The sequence below is a fragment of the Stegodyphus dumicola genome, chromosome 9, assembly GCF_044657685.1.
Source record: "Stegodyphus dumicola isolate Sdum_Otavi_A_Nest chromosome 9, ASM4465768v1".
Taxonomy (NCBI): Eukaryota; Metazoa; Arthropoda; class Arachnida; order Araneae; family Eresidae; genus Stegodyphus; species Stegodyphus dumicola.
Genome location: NC_140776.1, coordinates 103,145,659 through 103,166,419, shown reverse-complemented (window position 1 = coordinate 103,166,419; position 20,761 = coordinate 103,145,659). Strand labels below are relative to the sequence as shown.

Here is a 20,761-nt window from a genome sequence, read left to right as displayed (position 1 = left end):
AAATATATTTATGTATTTCTTAAAAGTAAAAGTAAAAAAAAAAAAAAAAAAAAAAATGTTCTTGTGGTATTCCTGTAATTTCAGCAAATATTCCATCAGCTTTAACTCATTCACATCGAAGTCACCCGAAACGTCTGACCATTCAGATATAAGCAGGTTGCTCAAATGTCTGAATACATTTCTACCTGGTGCTTTTCTTCATCATGTTAGTGCATGCCGCATTGGTTTCGGGAGTTGTTAAATGACATACCAACCATTCTTTTGAAGCTATTAAGTAGCTCTGTTATTTGAATTGTGCCTTTGCTCTTCTTTATGTATTGTCAATGTTTCACTATTGGTGCTTTCAACTGCAGTCGTGTCCCAAGGGAAAACTGCACGCTGGGTGAAACCACACAAGAGAGTAATCGCTTCACTTAAAAAAGTAAGCTATTGTTAATGCTGTAGCATTCTACTTTGAATGGGAAAAGAAAATCCATTCCAACAAAAATTTGTATATACAGGCATTTCAGATGTTTGAGAGAAACAGATTTGGGTCTCTATCAATGCGAAAGAGTTAATAGGTGTATAGTAAATAATAATAATAATAATAATAATAATAATTAGTATTTTGTTCTATTTGTTTAAGAATATTTCATTCACAGGCTTTTAAGGAAGTTGTTAACGATACATCTGTTTTCTGCTTAGAGTGGTCTACAAAGCAAAAAGTGTAAGATCATATCTGTTTTTCACATAAAATTCATAAATTGTTAATTTTAATGTCACATAAAAATGTACATTTTGAAGTAGCTCTGCTCACTTTGTTAGAAAATGCTATTTAATAATTTCCGAATATTAAATGTTCTTCTCTACAGGATTGGCAACAGAACTCAACCAGAATTTCGCTGTGCCGAGCTTTTAGCTAATTATTGTGATGTGCTGCTTAGGAAAACCTCTCTCACCAAAAAATTGACATCAGATGAAGTTGATAAAAAATTAAAAGGAGTGGTATGTATTTATATTTTCTGCTATCAGTAGTTAGGTATAAAATATAATTGACAGATTTAAATGTTTTAAGTTACAGTTCTATGTAATATATATGTATGCATTACATAACTATACCAAATTTTTGTTAGTTAATGTAAAATTTGATGAAAATAATTTTTTTATTTTAAATTAATACTTAATTTTCAAATTAATGCATGAGATTTGTTTTTTCCCCCATTGGGTGGACACATACTTATTAAGCATTGGTTGAGAATGGCTGAGCATATCACTCATTTAGCTATTTCATCCTCAGAAGTATTGTCCATGGGTATTCAATATTGTACCCCAGTAAAGGGGAATTGACAAACATCCATATCTTCTCCAGGAATCGAATTCAGGTCCTATAATATGGCATTTGCACTGCTAACCACTTTAAAGAACAACAGGGAATAAACTTAAGATTTCATAAAAACTGGAATTCTCTTCTTTTCTTTAATTATTCAATATCTTATGAAAATGCGTTTATTTATTACAGAGGGTGTTTACACATTTTTAGAATAATTTTTGGGCCATTTAATTTATGTTTAAAATGTGAAGAGTATTTTTTTAAATGTTCGATCTGATAGCCTTTTTACTGGACTGTAAGTCTGGGTCATGATTTCTATGATGGAAGGGCTCTTCTGATTTCCATGATAGAAGGACTCTCCATAAAATTTTGGCAGTATTGATCTCCATTCCTGTTCCACTTCTTCCAGGGTTCATCAATTGTGGTGGGTAGCACTTACAAAGAGCTCATTTTGAGACACTAGATACACAGTAGTCCATAGGTCAGGGAACTTTGTTCGAATACGTTAAAAAGGTATATACAGTATGAAGTCCATAATCCGGACTCATCAGGACTTCATCCGGATTAGGGGTTTTTCCGGATCATAGATCATCAATTTAAATCTGGTAAGATTGCATACAGAAATTACACAATTAAAAATATGAAACTGTAATTTATGAAATAAAGAGCAATTATGATCTAAAGGGTATCAAAATTTACAAAAAAAAGCTTAATATTTATTTGTTTACTGTGTTAAACATTTCTTTCAATGTAAGTTGTTTAAGTTGGTTTGTTTTTTGTGCCAATACTTTCTTTTTAATTCTATAAACAGACATAATTTCTTGTTCAGTTACAAAGTTCCACTGTTCAAGTCCTGTAATTGTTGTGTTGCGAATACCGACTAACTTATCAATCGAAATTTTTTTGTTTTCAATAACCTCTCTGTCACTTTCTTCACTATCAGAAGCGGTATTTTCTGGATCTAGAACCATACTACAGATTTCGCTGTCCATTAATTGATTGATAATTGGGGCATTGTCGTCCCAATGAAAAACTTCTGTTATATCATCTTCATTTATTATCACTTCTCCACATTTCTTTACAAAATCCAATAACTGGAAAATTTCACCTTTACTTTGCGATGTCCGAATACCTTCAAATTCGCGGCTATGAATGACCATGAAATATGGTCACCATGAAATATGGTAGCTGGCCATAAATTATGCCAAGCATTTTTTAATGTGTCTGGAGACACATCCTCCCAACGTGCATGCGCAAACGAGCAATAACGAGCATGCATAAAGCATACAAAAAAAGTTTTTGGATTTTGAGGTCTGGATTATAGATCATTCCGGATAATGGACGTCCGGATTACGGACTTTGTACTATATGTATATATGATCGGTCTTCATTTTTTCAAGAAATTCTGTGGTACTTTTCAAAGTATGACTTTGTCTTGATAAATTCTTCTTGCTTTGTCTTGATAAATTCTTACGCTTTGAAAGTCACTGGCATAAAGAAATGGAATTTCTATTGTCAATATCGGTCATAAAACTTTCTCTTGATAGTGAATTAATGTTGAAATTTTTTTCTGCTCTTCTTATTTTTATTTTCCTACTGTAAAAGAATCCTGCGGCAATCATAAAGCCATTACAGAAACTTAATTATGCATTGACGGAACTAAGTTTATGGTTTCTTTTTCTCTTCCTTTTCAGTATCAAATAAAACATTTTTTTAGTTGTTGCCATCATTTAGGTAAAACCATGCTTCAGCAAAGGTCGCAATGTATTTTCATTTATGTCCTGCTAAATAGTTTTCATACAGGGTTCTGCAAGCTGTTGTGTCTTGAGCCACATGCCTTGGCCAAAGCTGGTGAACATTATGCTTTTTAGATTTTTTAAAGTTGTAAGTCTTGGTTTGTTGTTTTATTTATTGTTGGTACGGATGTATTTAAAGATTTTACAATTGATTTCTGCATCGTCGGATTTTCTCTGGTTACTAATGATTTAACTATAGAAACAGGAGTATGTACCTTTTTTGAATATTTGCTTGAAGTTTTTTTCAATGCAGAAGTAATAATTGACGGTTTTTTTCATGTCCAATGAATAATGTTGCTTATTTTGCTCTTAGAAAATATAATAGCATACATTGCTCTAAGCTTCATAATTACAGAATAAGAATAAACTTGAGAGGCATTAGAAACAGTATGTACCTTTTTTTGGTATTCATTTGGAACCTTCTTTCCATGTAGAAGGTCCATTGATGGTTTTTCCTTTTCTGAAGAATAATATTGCTTATTTTCCACTTAGAAATTTTAATGTGATTCATTTCACCGTGTTTCTGAATTACGGAATAGGAATATTACTCTTCGGAAAGCGCAAAAACATATTCCTCGGTCCACAATTTGTTTACAAGCAACGTTTTGAAAGAAAAATTTAAAAAAAAAAAAAAAAAAATCAAACCATTTTTCTCGTTTCAATGAATAATTTGTGGCCTCAAATTTTTACTGCAAAACATTTGTTTTTCTTCAATTCTTTATTTAAATTATTTTGAAAATGTGTAAACACCCTCTTTATTATTCAGTAATGAATATTTAAGTTACCACCAATTAATATTACCATATAATATGATTAATATCTGTTAAAAGTATCAGTTATTGAATTATGTCATCAGTCATTCCTAATTAAATAATTAGAACTAAAACTGGCATGTTTTTTTTTGGGGGGGAGGGTACTCAAAAACATAATATTGTCCATTTTGCCATTCTGACGAAGTTTTCATTTAATTTTTTAAAAAATAAAAATTTTTTGTGTGATCTGTTTTATAGAAAAAGTAAATATTCAAGAATCAATTATATTACACATAGTTTGGATAATTTTACTGTTATAAAAAATATGCATTAACTTTTATAAAGATAAGAATTTTAAAAAAAATTAAAACTTTTATGTTGGTTGAAAACATGGGAAAAAAGTAGATCCAAAATTGTAAATATTGTCCATTTTGCCATCCTGATGAAGTTTTCATTTCATTGTTTAAAAAATATGAAATTTTTTTTGATCTGTTTTATAGAAAAACTAAATATTCAAGAATCAATTGTATTACACATATTTTGGATAATTTTACTGTTATCAAAAATATGCATTCATTTTTATAGAGATAAGAATTTTTAAAACAATTTAAACTTTTATGTTGGTTGAAAACATATATATAAAAAAAAAAGTAGATCCAAAATTGTATGTATTAGATACATTTTGATTCTTCTGTCATATGATCTAAAACTGGTGTCTCCAAACATTTTAGCCAGTAGGCCATATTGGCTCTTTCACAAAGCTACGATCCAGTTAATTCATCATACCACTGTAATGAACAGCATTTATAATGAACAGCATTTATGAGGAACAGCATACATGTTTTTAAATGAGGGAGTGAGATTTTTGTGATTGGATTTATGTGCTATGATCTTATGAAAAGTCTTGTTTTTTAGACATTTATGCAGTTTCACCTAATATAAATTTCTTAAAGCTGTTTTTAAACATTTTCAAAAATATATTTTTGTCCCAGAATATTACAGATTTCTTTATGTACTTTACTTTTCAGTAGTTTTATCTCCCCATTGTCACAAATTATCAGTGTATTTTATTTACACTTTTCTCTGAGGCAAACTTTCTCTCATAAGTATTTTATATTTTGGGTAAGTTTTGTGTGAAAAAAACATCTCCAAGATTAAAATAAATTACTACATAAAAAGAACAAAAATTAAGTTTTAAATAAAATCACTACTGAAAATTTCTATGAACCGACCTAGCATAGTACTATAAAAGTTAGAAAGATAACACACGAAACCTTTAAGTAAGTGCGAAGTATTGTAATTGTAAAAAATTTAGGATATCATGTTTTAATGAAAATATCCATTTTGACCTCTCTTCAATCTATTTAAATGATTTTTTGTGTGACATCTGTACGCACGCACAGAATAAAGAGACTCTTTCCCCCAAAATGGATTTAGGAGAGATTTTTTTCATGATGTCTGTACGTATGTATCTTGCAAAATTCAAAAACAAGTAGTCTTAAATTCTCTATATGGCACTGCTATAACATTTAGTTGTGCACCTCCCTTTTTGATTGCAATCTGCTGCATCAAAAGTCTCTCTCTCTCTCTATATATATATATGTATATATATACCCACTCTGTTACCTGGCTCGATGAGCTCATTTTTTTTATTCTTATATGTTTGTAAATTGTGCATCTTTTTCCTTTAAAAGTCACTGAATTATGGTGTTCTTGTATTTCGGGTCAGGTTTTTATTACTTTAGTTAATCTGCATGCAATAATTGTAGAATTATCAACAATTTAAAAGTTGTTTAAGTGCTACGAAGCCTAATGAATGCGCCATTTGTTTACAATTTAAACTCTTGCTTTGTTTGAAGTTGTTTTGAGTTTTTATGTATTTTTGCCTTGTCGCAAAGTGAGTGAGAAATATATCTCTAATGGAATTCAAGGAAATAAGTTTAAATGAAATGCAGCAAAAAATGTGTATAATTTAAAGGATATATGAGGAGGTCATGCATGTCCATGTGAGATTTTTTATATATACAGTGTTACAGTATTTCACTCATTGTAAATTTAGAAAGGTTTGTATAATATGTTTTACAAAGAATGTGCATGATAGGCAATGTATTTCTGGATTGGCTGTTATACGAAACAGTTATTGCATATTCTATTTGTAATTTAAAATTTTATAACATTATTTTAAAGAAATCCCTAGTGGTCCAGATCGTTAGTGCTCACGGGCCAGATTTGGCCCTCAGGCCATAGTTTGGAGACCCATGATCTAAAAGAGAGCTGACCTAGTCCATGCTACTGGTGGATTGTGATCATGCTTAATCATTAGCCTTACGTATTACATTGTTATTTGTATTTTTCTTATACATCAATCGATAATATCACCTAGTCAAAAGCATATCATCATGTTCTTAACCCTCCAAACATTACAGATTTTGAAGCATTAGAAATTTCAGAGTTTTCCGAAATGTCATAAATATATTTTCTTTCTTATAATTCTAGAATGACTCTCTCACTTTGTACCTCGAATCCTTTCCTTCCAATACACATGCAATCCAAAATTAGATTCATCTGGCAGAAAATTTCAGTTATAATAAGTGGTAAAGCCATCCTTGAATATGGAATTTTACATCCATAACTCTGAAGGGTTAAAATGATTAGACAGCATCTAGAATGAACATTTCACATTTTTTATGCATTGTGTAATGCTCTTCTTTTTGGAAATCACTTTTTATATGCTTAACTTCAATAATTTTTTTAATCTATTTTATGTTTTTCTTCCAACCAGAGCAGTTTATTGTTCCAAGTAAGATTATTCCTTAAGTTCTCTGCAAGTTGTAGGAAAACTGTTGTATGGCTTGCTGTTGAGATTTGTGGAGGAAGCCATTCTTTTCTTCCTAAAACTATTTTGTTTACATTTCCTTTTGATTCATTAATCTGTACAAACCCATGTATACTAACTCTCAATGCTTACTATCTTTTATTTCCAAAAATCATAAGAGGAAAAATATTTAGATCTTATAGATTTATCTCTTTACAAGTTTATAAACTTTTATAAAAAATATGTTTTATGTGTCCATGAAATATCTTTTAATTATGCATATTTTCTTTTCTGTAATTATTAGAAAAATTATGTTCAATAAAAGTATTGTTTCTGCTAGATTTATGTACTATAATGAAACAATAATAAATTTGTGTGTTAGCATTCTGATTGTAGGTGTAGGCATCTGTACAGTTAATCCAAATGCTTTATTTAATTGAAATTTTACATGCTGCATATATAAATATTTTTAGGTAGAGTCTTGAAATTTCACTTTTAAGGTTGATGTAGGTAATAAAAAAAGATAATTTTTAAAAGATAATAAAAAATGAAAAGTTTACCAACAGTAAGGCCCCTGCAGGCTAATTTATTAATTAAAGATATTATCAGAACTTAATATTATCAGATTTGTAGAAATGGTTTCCTGGTTTTTAAATATTGATTACTCTGAACTAATATTTGAAGCAGAAAGATGCTTAAAGCCGATTGAAATGATACTGTTGTTAAAATTAAAATTCATATGTACACATGTTCATCTCTCCGATTTATTTCTTCAGCTTTTAGTTTTGAAGTATGTTCAAAATAAGGATATTTTCATGAGGTATTACAAATCTCATCTCACAAGACGTCTCATTCTCGAGTCTTCAGCTGACAGTGAGAAAGACAAAATTATGGTTGAATGGTTAAGAGTAAGTAAAGTTTTAAATTTTTATCTTGATATGAGTTTTATAATATATAAAATTCTGCTTATTATTAACCTTTATTTATTTATTTATTTATCCCCTCACACCAAAGGATGTTGGTATGCCTGCTGATTATGTAAACAAATTAGCAAGGATGTTTCAAGATGTAAACATTAACAAAGATCTTAATCAGCACTTTAAAGATCTTCATCGAAATAGTGGTTCTTGGGTTGGTAAGTTACAAATTTTTGTCACTTTTTTAAGGTGATAAGGTGCTTTATATCCATGCTTCTTAACATTTTATGTGTACTCCTTAGGAATATGTCTGTAATTCGTCTACTTTTTATATGGTTATATAAAATAATAATGTGTATTGTATTAATGGGAATGTTATATATAATTATACCAGTATCCATTTTGAACAATCAGCTATTAAGAATGGTCATTATAGTAATAGGCCTTGTATATTTCAAATAGGTAAAATTTTATTGTTAATTTGTTTCTGGTGAATTTTGGCTCAGGGAGGGAGGAGAAAACAATTACAGACATAATGAGTATTATGCTTAAAATAAACATAAAAAAGTTTGTATCACCAATTTATCATTAATGACATTGAGTTGTCAAACTTAAATGCATTTACTTGAGACATCACTACCAAAGTGGGTTAGAGCTTATTTCTTTAGCAACAGACAGCTATAGACGTCCTATTAAGAGATATTCTTGTGGTAGACAGACAGAATGTGCACACACACATGATACGTTTTTTATTTGCACATCTAAAATATGTATATCCATAAATATATAAAATTTTCATCATGGTAGCTTCTGTAATTTTAACATTCCTATACATTAAAAACTGGCTTATCATTTAATTCTGTTTTATGTATGAAGATACTGTTCAAGAAATAATTTTATTAAACAGTAAGACTGAAAATTTGGTCAGACTTTTTGAATTAATCTTTCTATAATTTTTCATTAAAGAAACATTGATTTTTTTTTTATATGGCTGGTTAAAAGAGCTAAAGAAAAGAAATGTCTTATTCATTTACTGCTTGTGAATGGTACAGCAATATCAGAAACCCTTGGGATTGGGGCATGACACAGCAGTCAGTTCCCATACATATGATGCCACATTGCTTGTAGCATTACCTACTGTTTGCAAAGTGGCTTTCGTTCTGTTTTCTTTAATGGTTTATAGCAGGGGTTCTCAACCAGTGGTACACGTACCACTGGTGGTATGCAAGAGAAAAATAGGGGGTATGCAAAGAAGCTAAGTATTTTTAACTATTAAATTCAAAAATTAAAACCCCAACATCCTAGTTGAGTTTTTTTTCTCTAACACTTGTAAATTTATGCAAGAGTGGTGGTGTAGTAGTATTTTGTAGTGGTGGTACTAAAGGTTTTCAATTTTTGTTTAGATGGTACGCACTCATCAAAAGGTTGAGAACCGCTGGTTTATAGTAGAGACCAGGGGTTGGCCTGTGAGCCAAATCTGACCTGCAGCCTGCTTTAATACAGCCCATAGCTTAATATTGTATTTAAATAAAAAAATTTTAATGCAGCTGCCAGTAATTGGGTTGAGAAGTTCTAAAAAATAACTATTGGGATCACATCTTTGCATTTATAATCTGCCGTTGCCATAGAACAAATGTTGCCAGTTTTCTCAATTTTTCTTTAGTAGTACATGTTGTATTGTTTGTCATGTCTTTTGGTGTTTAGTGATTATCAGCACTCTGTGTTGTTTTATTATTTTCATTTTATTTTACTTATTACCAACTACTCTCATTTCACTCTCAAGACCTTGGAAAAGTGGAGGTAAAAGGTGGAAAGTGAAATTTGATAGTTGTGGTATTAAAGCAGAATGAATATTTGGCTATGAAATTAAATGATAAAGTATTGTGTTTATTGCATAATATAATAGCTCTGTGAAAAGCGTAGTTCCTTCTGTGAAATATATATCCTTACCAAACTAAGCACTCAAAACAATATTTAAAGTTCACAGAAAATGAATGATTGTTAAAACTGGAATGTTTAAAATAGAGTGCTTCATTACAATATGATTTATTTGCAAAATTAAAAATTTATAATGAAGCAGTAAGTAACTTACGAACAACTCATTTATAAGCTGCCAAAAAAGAAAAAAAAAATCGGAAGGCCTTCAGATTTTACTTTACGCCCAAAGAAGCTTTTTTTTAACGTTTTCTGTGTTACCTGTATTTGCTAAATATCATGTTCGTGAAGAACTTGAACCATTAAATTCAGTTTAATGGTTCAAGTTCAATTCAGTTTAATGGCAGTATTGCAAAATAATTTTGAAATGAGTATATCTTTGGAATTTCTGATACACAGTCTCATGCCCTGGAGATAAAATTTTTTCCCCCATACAGTGTTGCCATTGCTTGCTTCGAAATCATTGAGTTTGTTAATACAAAGTTCGTTAAAGTTTTACAAAGTATGAAATAGATAATAAAACAAATTCCAAATTCGGGCTTCCAGATGCCCATATTCAGGTGGAAACTTCTGTTATTCAAAATTTGATGGCTCTAGGTATCGTTGTTTTATCATAGTGCGAGAAACATATATACATTTATGCAAATTCTTCATTATTTAATTTCTTTAAATATAATACAGGGCTCTAATATTTTGTGGTAGCAATTTGAAAAGTAAACTGACTTCAACGTAAAAGGCCAAAAGGCTAATGCCCTGTGGGATAAAAAGAGATAAAAAAGATAAGAAAAAGGAAAAAAAATATGTTTTGATGATGAATTTATTAAATCATGTTTGTTTGTGATAGCTGAAGAAATGTGCCCAGAGGAAATGCATTTGTTTTGATCTGCCAGCCATTCGACGAGAACTGTTAAAAGAGTTGAGCACATTATTAACTGCATTAATAGTCAATTAAAAGACAAAGCAAAAATTTTCATTTTTGTTGGCTGTTGATGTATTGAAAGACTTTAGTGACACAACCAGATTGCTGCTGTTTATTCAAGGAATCAATATTGAGGTGACCTAAGAATTAGCTTCTGTGAATGATCTGCATGGAACAATTACTGGGAAAGATATCTTCAGGGAAGTTGAGAAAACACTAACACAGTTTGTAGTGAAATGAGTTAAAATGTATCACAATTGATGTAGGATGGGAAAGTATTAGTTGGATAATTGTGAAGAAGCTAAATGTTAAACATATCTGGGTAAAATCCTTGTATTATTTATTTGCGTACTGTTTGCGAGAAACACTTCAATCTGTCATGTCTCATTGAACTAGTTGTGTAAGCTATTTTATTCACTTTCATCATCAGTTTCATGATTTTTTTATTAAAGCTAACAAAGTGAAAGGTTATGATTTGCTCTACCATACAGTAGTTTGATGTGTTAGCAATGGAAAATTTTTTTTGAGACTTTTGAAATAATTGAAATTTTTCGAAATGAGAAAAAGTGTCCAACCACTATTATAGAACATTGAATAACTATAGAAATTATGATTTCTTACAGATATCGTGGGATAGTTTAACAAATTTAACTTCAAACTACAAGGAAAGGCTTGTAATTTAAAGTTAAATTTATTAATTTAACTGTTTGTTATTTTTTCTAATTTAAGTTAAATTTGTTATTCATTTCACGTATGGCCCAACAGCGGCCGAGCGGTAAAGTCGCTGAACACTGGTAGTTCGGTCCAAGGTTCGAATCCCGCGAACGGGCTGGCTGCATGGGTGTTTTTGTGGTTTTCTCCATATATAATGTATATACGAGCCAATCTACCCTTAGAAAGTCCTCCATGAAGGTATCCCTCTCCTTAGGCAGCCCTAGTGTGCTTATATTAGCCCTAGTGTGCTTTACCATAATTAAATACAGCACAATACACCATTTCACCTATGAGCATAACTGCTATGCTCACATGTGAAATGAATTCTGTCTGTCTTATTGCTGAAAAATCACGTTAAATGAGTTTAATTGTTTTCCATACTGTAAAAGTGTGAAATCTCCATTCCCCCAAAATTTGTGACAGGTACATTTTGTGAACATAAGTTACAACAATGTTTTTTGGATCTTTTGCAAGCGCAAAGACATCTCCATATTTTAAAATCCATTTGCTTGTGCAACTGAGGACCTTCAAATGCAAGTGATTGATCTGCAGAATGATGATATGCTAAAAATGATGGTTGAAGAAATGGATCTAACTCAGTTATATAAATACCTTTCAGATGATAAATATGATCATAGGGAAACAGACTTCAGTACTGAAGATCCCGAGTTCAAATCCTGAAGAAGGCATGGATGGAAATTATCTGTCTTCTCATAGAAGGTAACAGTGTCTGCCTATTAGATGCCTCCGTAATAAAATGACCACCACTTCTGGCCTTAGTAGTGGCAAAACCCTAAAAATGGCTCGTACCCGCCATTAAAAAAAAAAGAGAAAATCATATTAATGTCAATTTATATCTGTATTTGGGATTACTTACCAATGTGAAAGGAAATTTTCAAAAATGAAGTGTGTATAGTCGCAGCTCAGATCATTATTAACAGTTGGCAGTACTAACTTGGAAGTACTAACTTCGAACTTCAATATGATAAAGTATTATCTTGAAAAAAACAATTGTATTCATCACATTAGTATAAAATTTTAACTTATTCCATTATATATTTATTAATAAACAAAATTATTTTATTTATTTATGAATTTTTTTAGGGCGGGTGGTGTAAATATTAGCAAAATGTGCATAACTATAAAAATATCACTTCCTAAAAAATGTTTTAAACTTTTTTTTTGAAGCCTACCCAGCCCAAAATTTTTGTGATCTGGCCCCTTGTTTTTTTTTGAAAGTTTGCCAATCTTTGGTATAGATTGTAATAGTTCACTGAACAATGTGCATGGATTCATGAATGGTGTGCATCCATCTTTTCTGATGAATCATGATTTTTCATACAGCCGCATGATAGTCATGTTTGTATTGGAACTGATTGTTGGAGTCATTTTACATTATCATATCAACTGAGCACCTGTAATTATGGTATGGGATGTGCTACAAGTCCCATTTGCATCTGTTATACATACCTAGTACTTTTTTTAGCCAATATTACATTGAAGAGATGTTAGAGCTTCCAATAGACCTAAATGTTGAGATCACTTGTGGAGTCAGCTACCAGCAAAGTAATATGTGATTGCATGCTTCACACATTTTGTGACATTGTTTCAACAGATAGCATTTTCCATATCTTTTTTAGGCAGTATGTTCAGGATATTTTTATGGATTTAAAACATCTGCTCTGTCATTGGCCAGAGGCTTGGGCAAAAATAACCACTAATAACTACAACAGATGGACTTTGGCAAAGTGTTAATGCTTCATGGATGCAATATCTTTAGTTGATACCCAGATTTAACTCCACTGTATGCCAAGTCACATAGCAGCAGTTATTGCTACCCATAATGATTATTCACAGTACTGAACTTTAGGTGTTCTGAAATGCCAAACAGCATGCAAGTTTAATCATATCATCCATGTAATTAATTTATAAAATAAATACGAGTTTTTATTTTATATGCATTATGTCACTTTCAAATCCAGCAGTTTATTTTTGTGCCTTTTTTCATGAGTTAGTTCCTGATATCAATTTATTCCACTTGTTTTCTTTATTAATAATTTTTTAAAAATATTTTTTTATAATTTTTTGTATTATTGTTCTTTTCTTCATAATACATTTTATAGGTTCTTTCAATGTGAAAATTCTTAATGCTGGTGCTTGGGCTAGAGGAAGTGAACGGGTACAAGTATCATTGCCTCTAGAATTTGAAGATTTTATTCCTGAAGTAGAAGAATTTTATAGACAAAAACACAGTGGTCGTAAACTTCAGTGGTATCATCACATGTCAAATGGCACTGTAAGACTTTATTTTTTCTCCTAGTTGTATATATACAACTTTCTCACATTTACTCTGATTAGGAACAGGGATTCTAAAACTTATTTAGTTTTGTACCACATAAATAAGAATAATATATATATATATATATATATACACCATTATGTACCAACATAAATATGATCAAGTTACATATTATGTACCAGTATATGGGCCACTTTGTATTCATTTCGACCATTCATTTAAATCTTTCGTGTAAAAATTTTGCTATAAAAATAATGTAATATACCATAGTTTTTGATAAATCCTGCTTTAGAATATTGCTATTATACCAAGACTGTGCATAAATTAGAACAATATATTAGTCATAACATGTGTTACTTTTAAAATTTGTCAAGTCTATCGACTATTAAAAATATGAAAATAACAAATAATGGTATTTTAGCATATAAATATATTATAATATATTGGAGAGTTCAGACTATCTTCCATAACTGTTAATATTCAGAATGATAATTAATTCTTGTTGGTAAGTGAATAAGCACAAATGCAAGTATCATAACAGAATAATTTTATAAATGTAACTTACAGAATGTGAATTTAGAAAAACCTACATATAACAATTTACTTTACATTACAATTAACGATTTACTTAAGATTATAAAGTCACAGTGATGGTCATAAATAGCATTATGGAGAAATATCTTTTTAATTGTATTATTGCATTGGCAGAACTCAAGTCATATTGATGGTAATAAGTAGCATTGTGGAGAAAGTTAAACTTCCTAGTGTTCTTGCTTTGGCAGAGAGAAGATTCAATCTTCTGTCATGTGTGAATGATAATTTTACTGAGAAGTCTCCCATACCAACACCTCCTAGAACTAACTCAAGGCCACGGCGCGTTTCCCAAGAGGAGGTGTGACGTCATTGTCAGTAGGGATTGTATTTCATTTAACTCTCCCCACCCAGGACTGTGGTGGGTGGATTTCCGGAGTTTTGACGGTCACTTGGTCAGAAATCGTCCATAAGAACAGTCTACATTTTCTTTCTTTTTTCAGATATTTCTATATTATAAGTATTCCACTTTATTATTTGTTTTTCAAATTTTTGATATGGTTTACACATGCTGTGTACCTAACTGTAAAGGGAAATATCCAAATGGTCCAAAAGTACAGGTTTCTTTTTTCCGAAAGAGAAAGAATTCTTAAATAAAGGAATAAAGGCGATTCATAGAAGCAATTTCAAGCCAAAAATATTTTCGAAGGTAAGTTGCATTTTTTTTTTTTTTCCCCTTTAATGAATAAGTTTATACTTATCTGTGCTTTAAAAAGTGCTTCTGTGTTAAGTATGTTATAATTATCATAAACTAAAGCGAGTACATACATTTATAGAAAGTAAACATATTTAATCTTATTGTAAGTCTAATAGAGATTATATAAGTATGATGATTAATTTAATTTATAGCAGATATTACTGTTTATCATCATGCTAATCGTTCAATCTATAGCAGATTGCATTCTTTATCGTCATGCTAGTCAATTTGTAGTAAATAGCATCATTTACCAAGTTAAGTAAATTAAACAAATGTGTGACTTAAAAGTAGGATTAGATTAAATGTAGGATTAATAAAAATTCAAAATGGTAAATACATTTTGTATGTTGCAAAATGCTTGCATTTAAATATCTCGATACATTTGTCACAGGAACAGCGTATTTATTAAAATCCGAAGACCTTGAAAAATCTTGATAATATATCTGTAACTAATACCAATTTTGTTTCTGATGTTAATGCGAAAAAATACGCTATTTAAATTTTTGTGAGTTCATGCCTGATATTCTTAAAATTCACTTAATATAACATAAATCATTAAATATGAAGTTTTACAAAATCTTGTATTTAATTCTAGTTTAGATAATTAAATCCGATTATAACAATCTTTGCATGCAAGTGTTTCAGATTTTTTGTAAGTAAATAATTAAATTTATGCAACACTTTATTTGACAAAAGAATTTTCTATCTAATTAGACATTATTCTTCAAAACTAGTACCTGTTTCACTTTATACAATTAATAGATAAGTATGATTTTCTTTCTATTAGTCGTGAATAAACATTAACTTATATTATTTAGTAGAATAAACAAACCAAAATATGAATTTTTACCTGCTACAGGGAATGTATGCATTTCTATATATTTGCACGCATTAAAATTTACGAAATTCTGAGTTTCATTTATTTTTTGTCAAAGGTATTCATTATGTATTCCCTCTTCATTTACTTGTATAGTGCAATATCAATGCAACTTTTCTATGTGTATATGTTAAAGTTCATGAAATTTTTTTATTGTGTTTTGATTTTTAAATTTAATTACTTCATATATATATATATATATATATATATATATGTTAAAAATCCTAAAATTCTCTTTCTTCACCCCAAATATATTATTTTAAATTGTATATTTTGTATAGCAGTATGTCGAAGCAATTTTTTTTTTCCCCAAAGAAATCGAATATATTGTCATACATATATACGCATGCATATACATACGTATGGAAATAAAAATGTATGGCATGATATTTCATAAAGACTACAATTTAAGTTCTTTCTAAAGATAGAAATGTAGTCTTTATGAAATATTATGCCATACATTTTTATTTGATGAAATGCAGTCTGTGATAAAAAAAAAAAAAAAAAAAAAAAAAAGCAATATTTATTGTTTCCCGTTTACAGACAGTTTTGAATAATTTTGAATTGACTGTAAAGACAATTTCGATGATTTTCTTCTTTTCCTCTATTGGAACAATCCTTCCTCTTTTTAGTTGACTGATTGAAAATAAACATATACATGTTATCTAAAGTATTTCTGTATAAATTGTTTCGAATTGTAATGTATAATTTAGTGCATCCTAAGGGCATTATATGTTAGTAATTTTATTCGGCAGTAATAATGCAATGATAGTTGTGTTTTTCATTTGTTGTGTTCTACATCCCAGTTTAGGATTTGTTACATTTGCCTTCCACACAATAGTGCTAAATCATGTTATAAAATTTCCCTGTAAAGATCAGAGGTTAGCTATTTAGATCTATATCAGACCTCTATCAGAGATTTGATATTTGCCATTTAAAATGCAAAATAATATGCAATTCTCTCTGTGCACCTAATGTCTCAAATAATTATAAAAACTTATTTAAATCATTGCAAGCTTAGCGTTATTTGTTTCAAACATGAGTATTTATTATTATTCGGCAACATATGTCAAAAATAAGATATATTACTTATACTTATCAAAGATGTTTATTAGTCAAGGCATAAATTGTTGTAAGTATAATTAATATGACCCTTGACCAATAAACATCTCTGATTAATTATATTTGTTTTCAACTAATGATTTTATGTTGCTACATGATTCCAGGTAAATTAGCTTCATAATTTAAATCAGTTAGAATTTATCTCAATTTTTTAGGATCTATATCCTGCCTTCATGTCTTAAATTGTCTTTCTGTTTAATTATTGCGTAAAAATAAAATTCCGATTCATTAAGTGTGAAGTTTCTTTCGTTAACAAGAGTTTCTCAGCGCTTAAATTTAGTAACATCAGTAATAACTTTTAATGGAATTAAAATTTCTAGTTATTCGTATCGAAAACATTCTAAAAATAAAAATCTCGGTTCTTCACATTCTAATGAAAGCAAGGTATTTTCCAGATTTATAAACGATGAGAATTAAATATAAAAATTTCAATTTTTATATAAGCCTTTCAAATGGATATTTAAGAAGGCACCCTTAAAGTTGGCGAGGACGAAAGTATCCCTACTGCAGTGACGTCACGAACTGCGCGCCGTGGCCTTGAGTTAGTTCTAGGAGGTGTTGCCCATACTCATTTTATTCTCATTATTGGTTAAGTTTCACATATTGAATCCTTAAAGTCTTATGATTCTGTTATGGAAAACTGATTTTATATCTTTAATTTGTTAGAAATTTTACAGAAAAGTGTTACTTATTTCAAATGAGATGTTCCCACTTGGAAAATAGATAGATCCCATTATAACATAAAAGACACCCATCAAGATAATATTCCATTTGAAAAATGCTGTTGAAATCTTGAATTAAAATTTTAAAAGCAAAAATTTGTCTTTAAAAAATCATTAAAAACATCATCAGAATGTTTTTCCTGTATTTCTATTATTATCAGTGAACTTCTTTTGTTCCTTATTTTATTTTATTTATTTTAAATAGATCACTTTTAACAATGCTCTTGGAAAGTTTGATTTAGATGTAACTGCATTCCAAATGGCAGTTCTGTTTGCTTGGAATCAACGACCACATGACAGAATAACATTTGAAAATCTACGATTGGCTACAGAACTTTCTGACGCTGAATTAAGAAGAACGTTATGGGTAGGTTTTATTCGTTTTTATTGCTTTTTTTTTAATTTACTCATTTTCTTAAGTTTTGAAAATGGATGGATATAGGTTTATTAGTTAACACTACTGAACATAAATATATTTCCATCAATTAAAATCTACAACCACATGAGATTTTCATTAATTAAAGTGCACGTGAGAAAAAACTGTTAGAAAAATAAAAATTATATAAAAAAATATAAAATTATATAAAAAATTTTCCTATAAAATTTTAATAATCTTAAAGCTTTTTTTCTTAATTTGAAATGAGGACAACTTCTCTTGTTATTGTGTATCACTTTCATTAATAAGATTCATTCAGAGTATAAATTGATATTTATAGATTAATTAGTAAATGTGTAATTATAATCTATGTGCAGGTATGGTAGAATCACTTAAAACATTATTAGTATTGTTATATCAAGCTTGGATTTGATATTTGTAATGCAAAATGTTATTAAGAGACATACTTCTATACTTTACCCTTCATTTTTTCATATCTATTAGTGCTGATTCTGAAATGTATTAAAACTTGAGTGTAGTATTTGATTTGTTAATTTGATTCCTTAACTTTGTAATGAGTATTAATATATGATTTTTCTAAATTTTATTTTTAACTTTGAAAACAGAAATGCAAAAAGAAAGGATATCTCAATGCTTAGAAAAAAGAGTTCAGGGTGATTTTCTGAAACCAGCTTCTGTATATAACTCTGTTAATTTATACTTGTTAATATGGCAAGTAATGCCATTGAGGATGAAAAATACAGTCTGAATAAGAAATTATCTGTTTGCATATTGCTGAGAAGTAAGATTTAAAATTCAACACACTGACTATGATAAAAGTTGCATTGAGAGAAAGAAGGGGGAAAAAAAGTAGTTGTACTTCTGAAAATAAATTCCAAATTTAAAGAATAATATTAAGGAATTACATGAAACTATACTGAAGAACAAGCTGAAATACTGAAATATACATATACCTGCAAAGTACAAAAATATTAAATAATTCATTGAAAATATGTTGTTAAAAATGATAGTACTTGAGTAAGTTAAAAATGGTGGCCAGTTTATTTTGCTCTCATATTAACTCTTCAGATTGTTGATGTGTAATAATGAATGAGTCAATGCAAATGAATATAACTGAAGAATAAAGATGGATCTGCATATAAGATAAAATTAGACAGGACTATCATAATAACATGATATTCATTAATTTACAGAGTTATTTCTGTAAACATTTCGCTTAAAGGTATTTCTATAATAAGTAAATAAACATTTGTACTAGTTTTTTTAGGAGAAAAATGAGAATATTAGGCATTTAAAATTAAGTATTAGAGAAGTTTATTTCACTAGCCCAGTAACTCTAACCAGTAACCCAGTCAAAGTCAGCAAAATTTATTGCAAATATCCAGACTAAGGTAATTTGATAAATGAAATATAACTTGTTGTAAACATTTCCTTAAATTCAGTATGACGAATTTTATTTATAAAATGAAAATCATTGATGTATGTGGTATTTGAATATTTTTGTTTGCATTTCTGAGTTTCCTGATATTGTTCTGACTATTATTATTGTAATAATATCATAGTATCACAGTGATAATAACTGTCAAATTGTGACAACTTATCTGTTGCACTGAGAGTTTATGAAATCTCACGTGTACACTGAAAATGAAACGCATTTATGAAGAGGGATTAGGAAGAAGTAAGGAACTAATGTTTGTTAGCAAAAGAAATCATAATTGTTTTGAATATTTTGTAAAGTAATTAAGTAATTAATTGAACTTTATGAATTGGTTTGACAAACTCTGTTATTTTCAATTAATCATAAAATAAGCAAAGTATCAAAGACAATCATCATTTGTTAAAAATCATTGTCTCTAGATGAATATTTATAAATATCAATATATGCTAGGCATTATTGTTAGATTGTGAAAAATGAAGAATGAGATATATATTGATGCAGAGTTGTTGCTTTGTAGGTCTATTGTGGATGTGGGAGCAATTGCTATGTTGAATCTTCCCCTGTGTAGAAATTTCATGCATTCAAATGCATGCTACTGAATTCATGCATTATGTTTAGATCTGTCACTGCAATGGCTGTCATTTATGTGTTAAAAAGACAGCGACATAATCTGCATGGATTTGGTGATTAAATCTCATTTCTTTCTCTTTTTCTTTTCTGCATTTATTGAAGCTTGACTTGATCCAAGAGACTGTAGTAGTAGGTTGCGTTGATGGTCTGACGTCCGTGTAAGAAATCTACCAGTAGGACACCCCTTCAATCCCCAAAACCATGGCCAACATTTTCCCCGCAGACATCGAGTTTTGGTTCGTACTTGCATGCTTTGATTCGGGGGTGTAATGATGCACCCATGTCTCATCACTGGTGGCAATTTTATGCAAAGCTTCCCCTTCTTCTTCAAAACGAGTTCGAAGCAGTTGAGAAATGCAAACTCTTGTGGCTTTTTGATCATCATTCAGCAACCTTTGGAACCCAATGTGCTGAGATTTTTCTGAAGCCCAAATGCTTTCTGATGATTGATTGGGCACTTTCATAGCTGACACCAAGTTCTTCCGAAATTTGAAGCGATGGGAAACGTCGATCCCATTCGCTAAGCTCACGAACACGTGCAATGTTTTCATTAGTCACACTCGTGCGAGGATGACGGGGATGTGCTTGATTCGCAACACGTTCACGGCCTTGCTTAAATTGGTTGCACCAAACCTTCACTTTTGACCATGAAAGCGTAGCTTCCTCGAACTGGGCAAGCAGTCTGTGGTAAATTTCAGCTGGTTTCATGTTTTCACAGACGAACAGAGAACTTTATAATTATGTTTTCACAGAGAAACTTTATAATTATGTGTTGCTCCAGAGAGATGGGCACACTCATTGTAAGGGCACTTAAGCACTGGACAAGCTGGC

At 30.0% G+C, this 20,761-nt stretch overlaps 1 protein-coding gene across 11 annotated transcripts in view; it reads left to right on the top strand.

Annotated features, from left to right (window-relative positions):
* The window catches only part of LOC118205983 (cullin-5-like), a 170,684-nt gene that overhangs the window by 130,350 nt on the left and 19,573 nt on the right, over window positions 1-20,761 (top strand). For all 11 annotated transcript variants that reach the window (XM_085823827.1, XM_085823830.1, XM_085823829.1 and 8 more), the window contains 6 exons: window positions 642-706; window positions 852-984; window positions 7,449-7,580; window positions 7,687-7,807; window positions 13,281-13,453; window positions 17,671-17,832. In XM_085823827.1, the coding sequence (XP_085679953.1) occupies window positions 642-706; window positions 852-984; window positions 7,449-7,580; window positions 7,687-7,807; window positions 13,281-13,453; window positions 17,671-17,832 (786 nt within the window). The remainder of the gene's footprint in view (window positions 1-641; window positions 707-851; window positions 985-7,448; window positions 7,581-7,686; window positions 7,808-13,280; window positions 13,454-17,670; window positions 17,833-20,761) is intronic.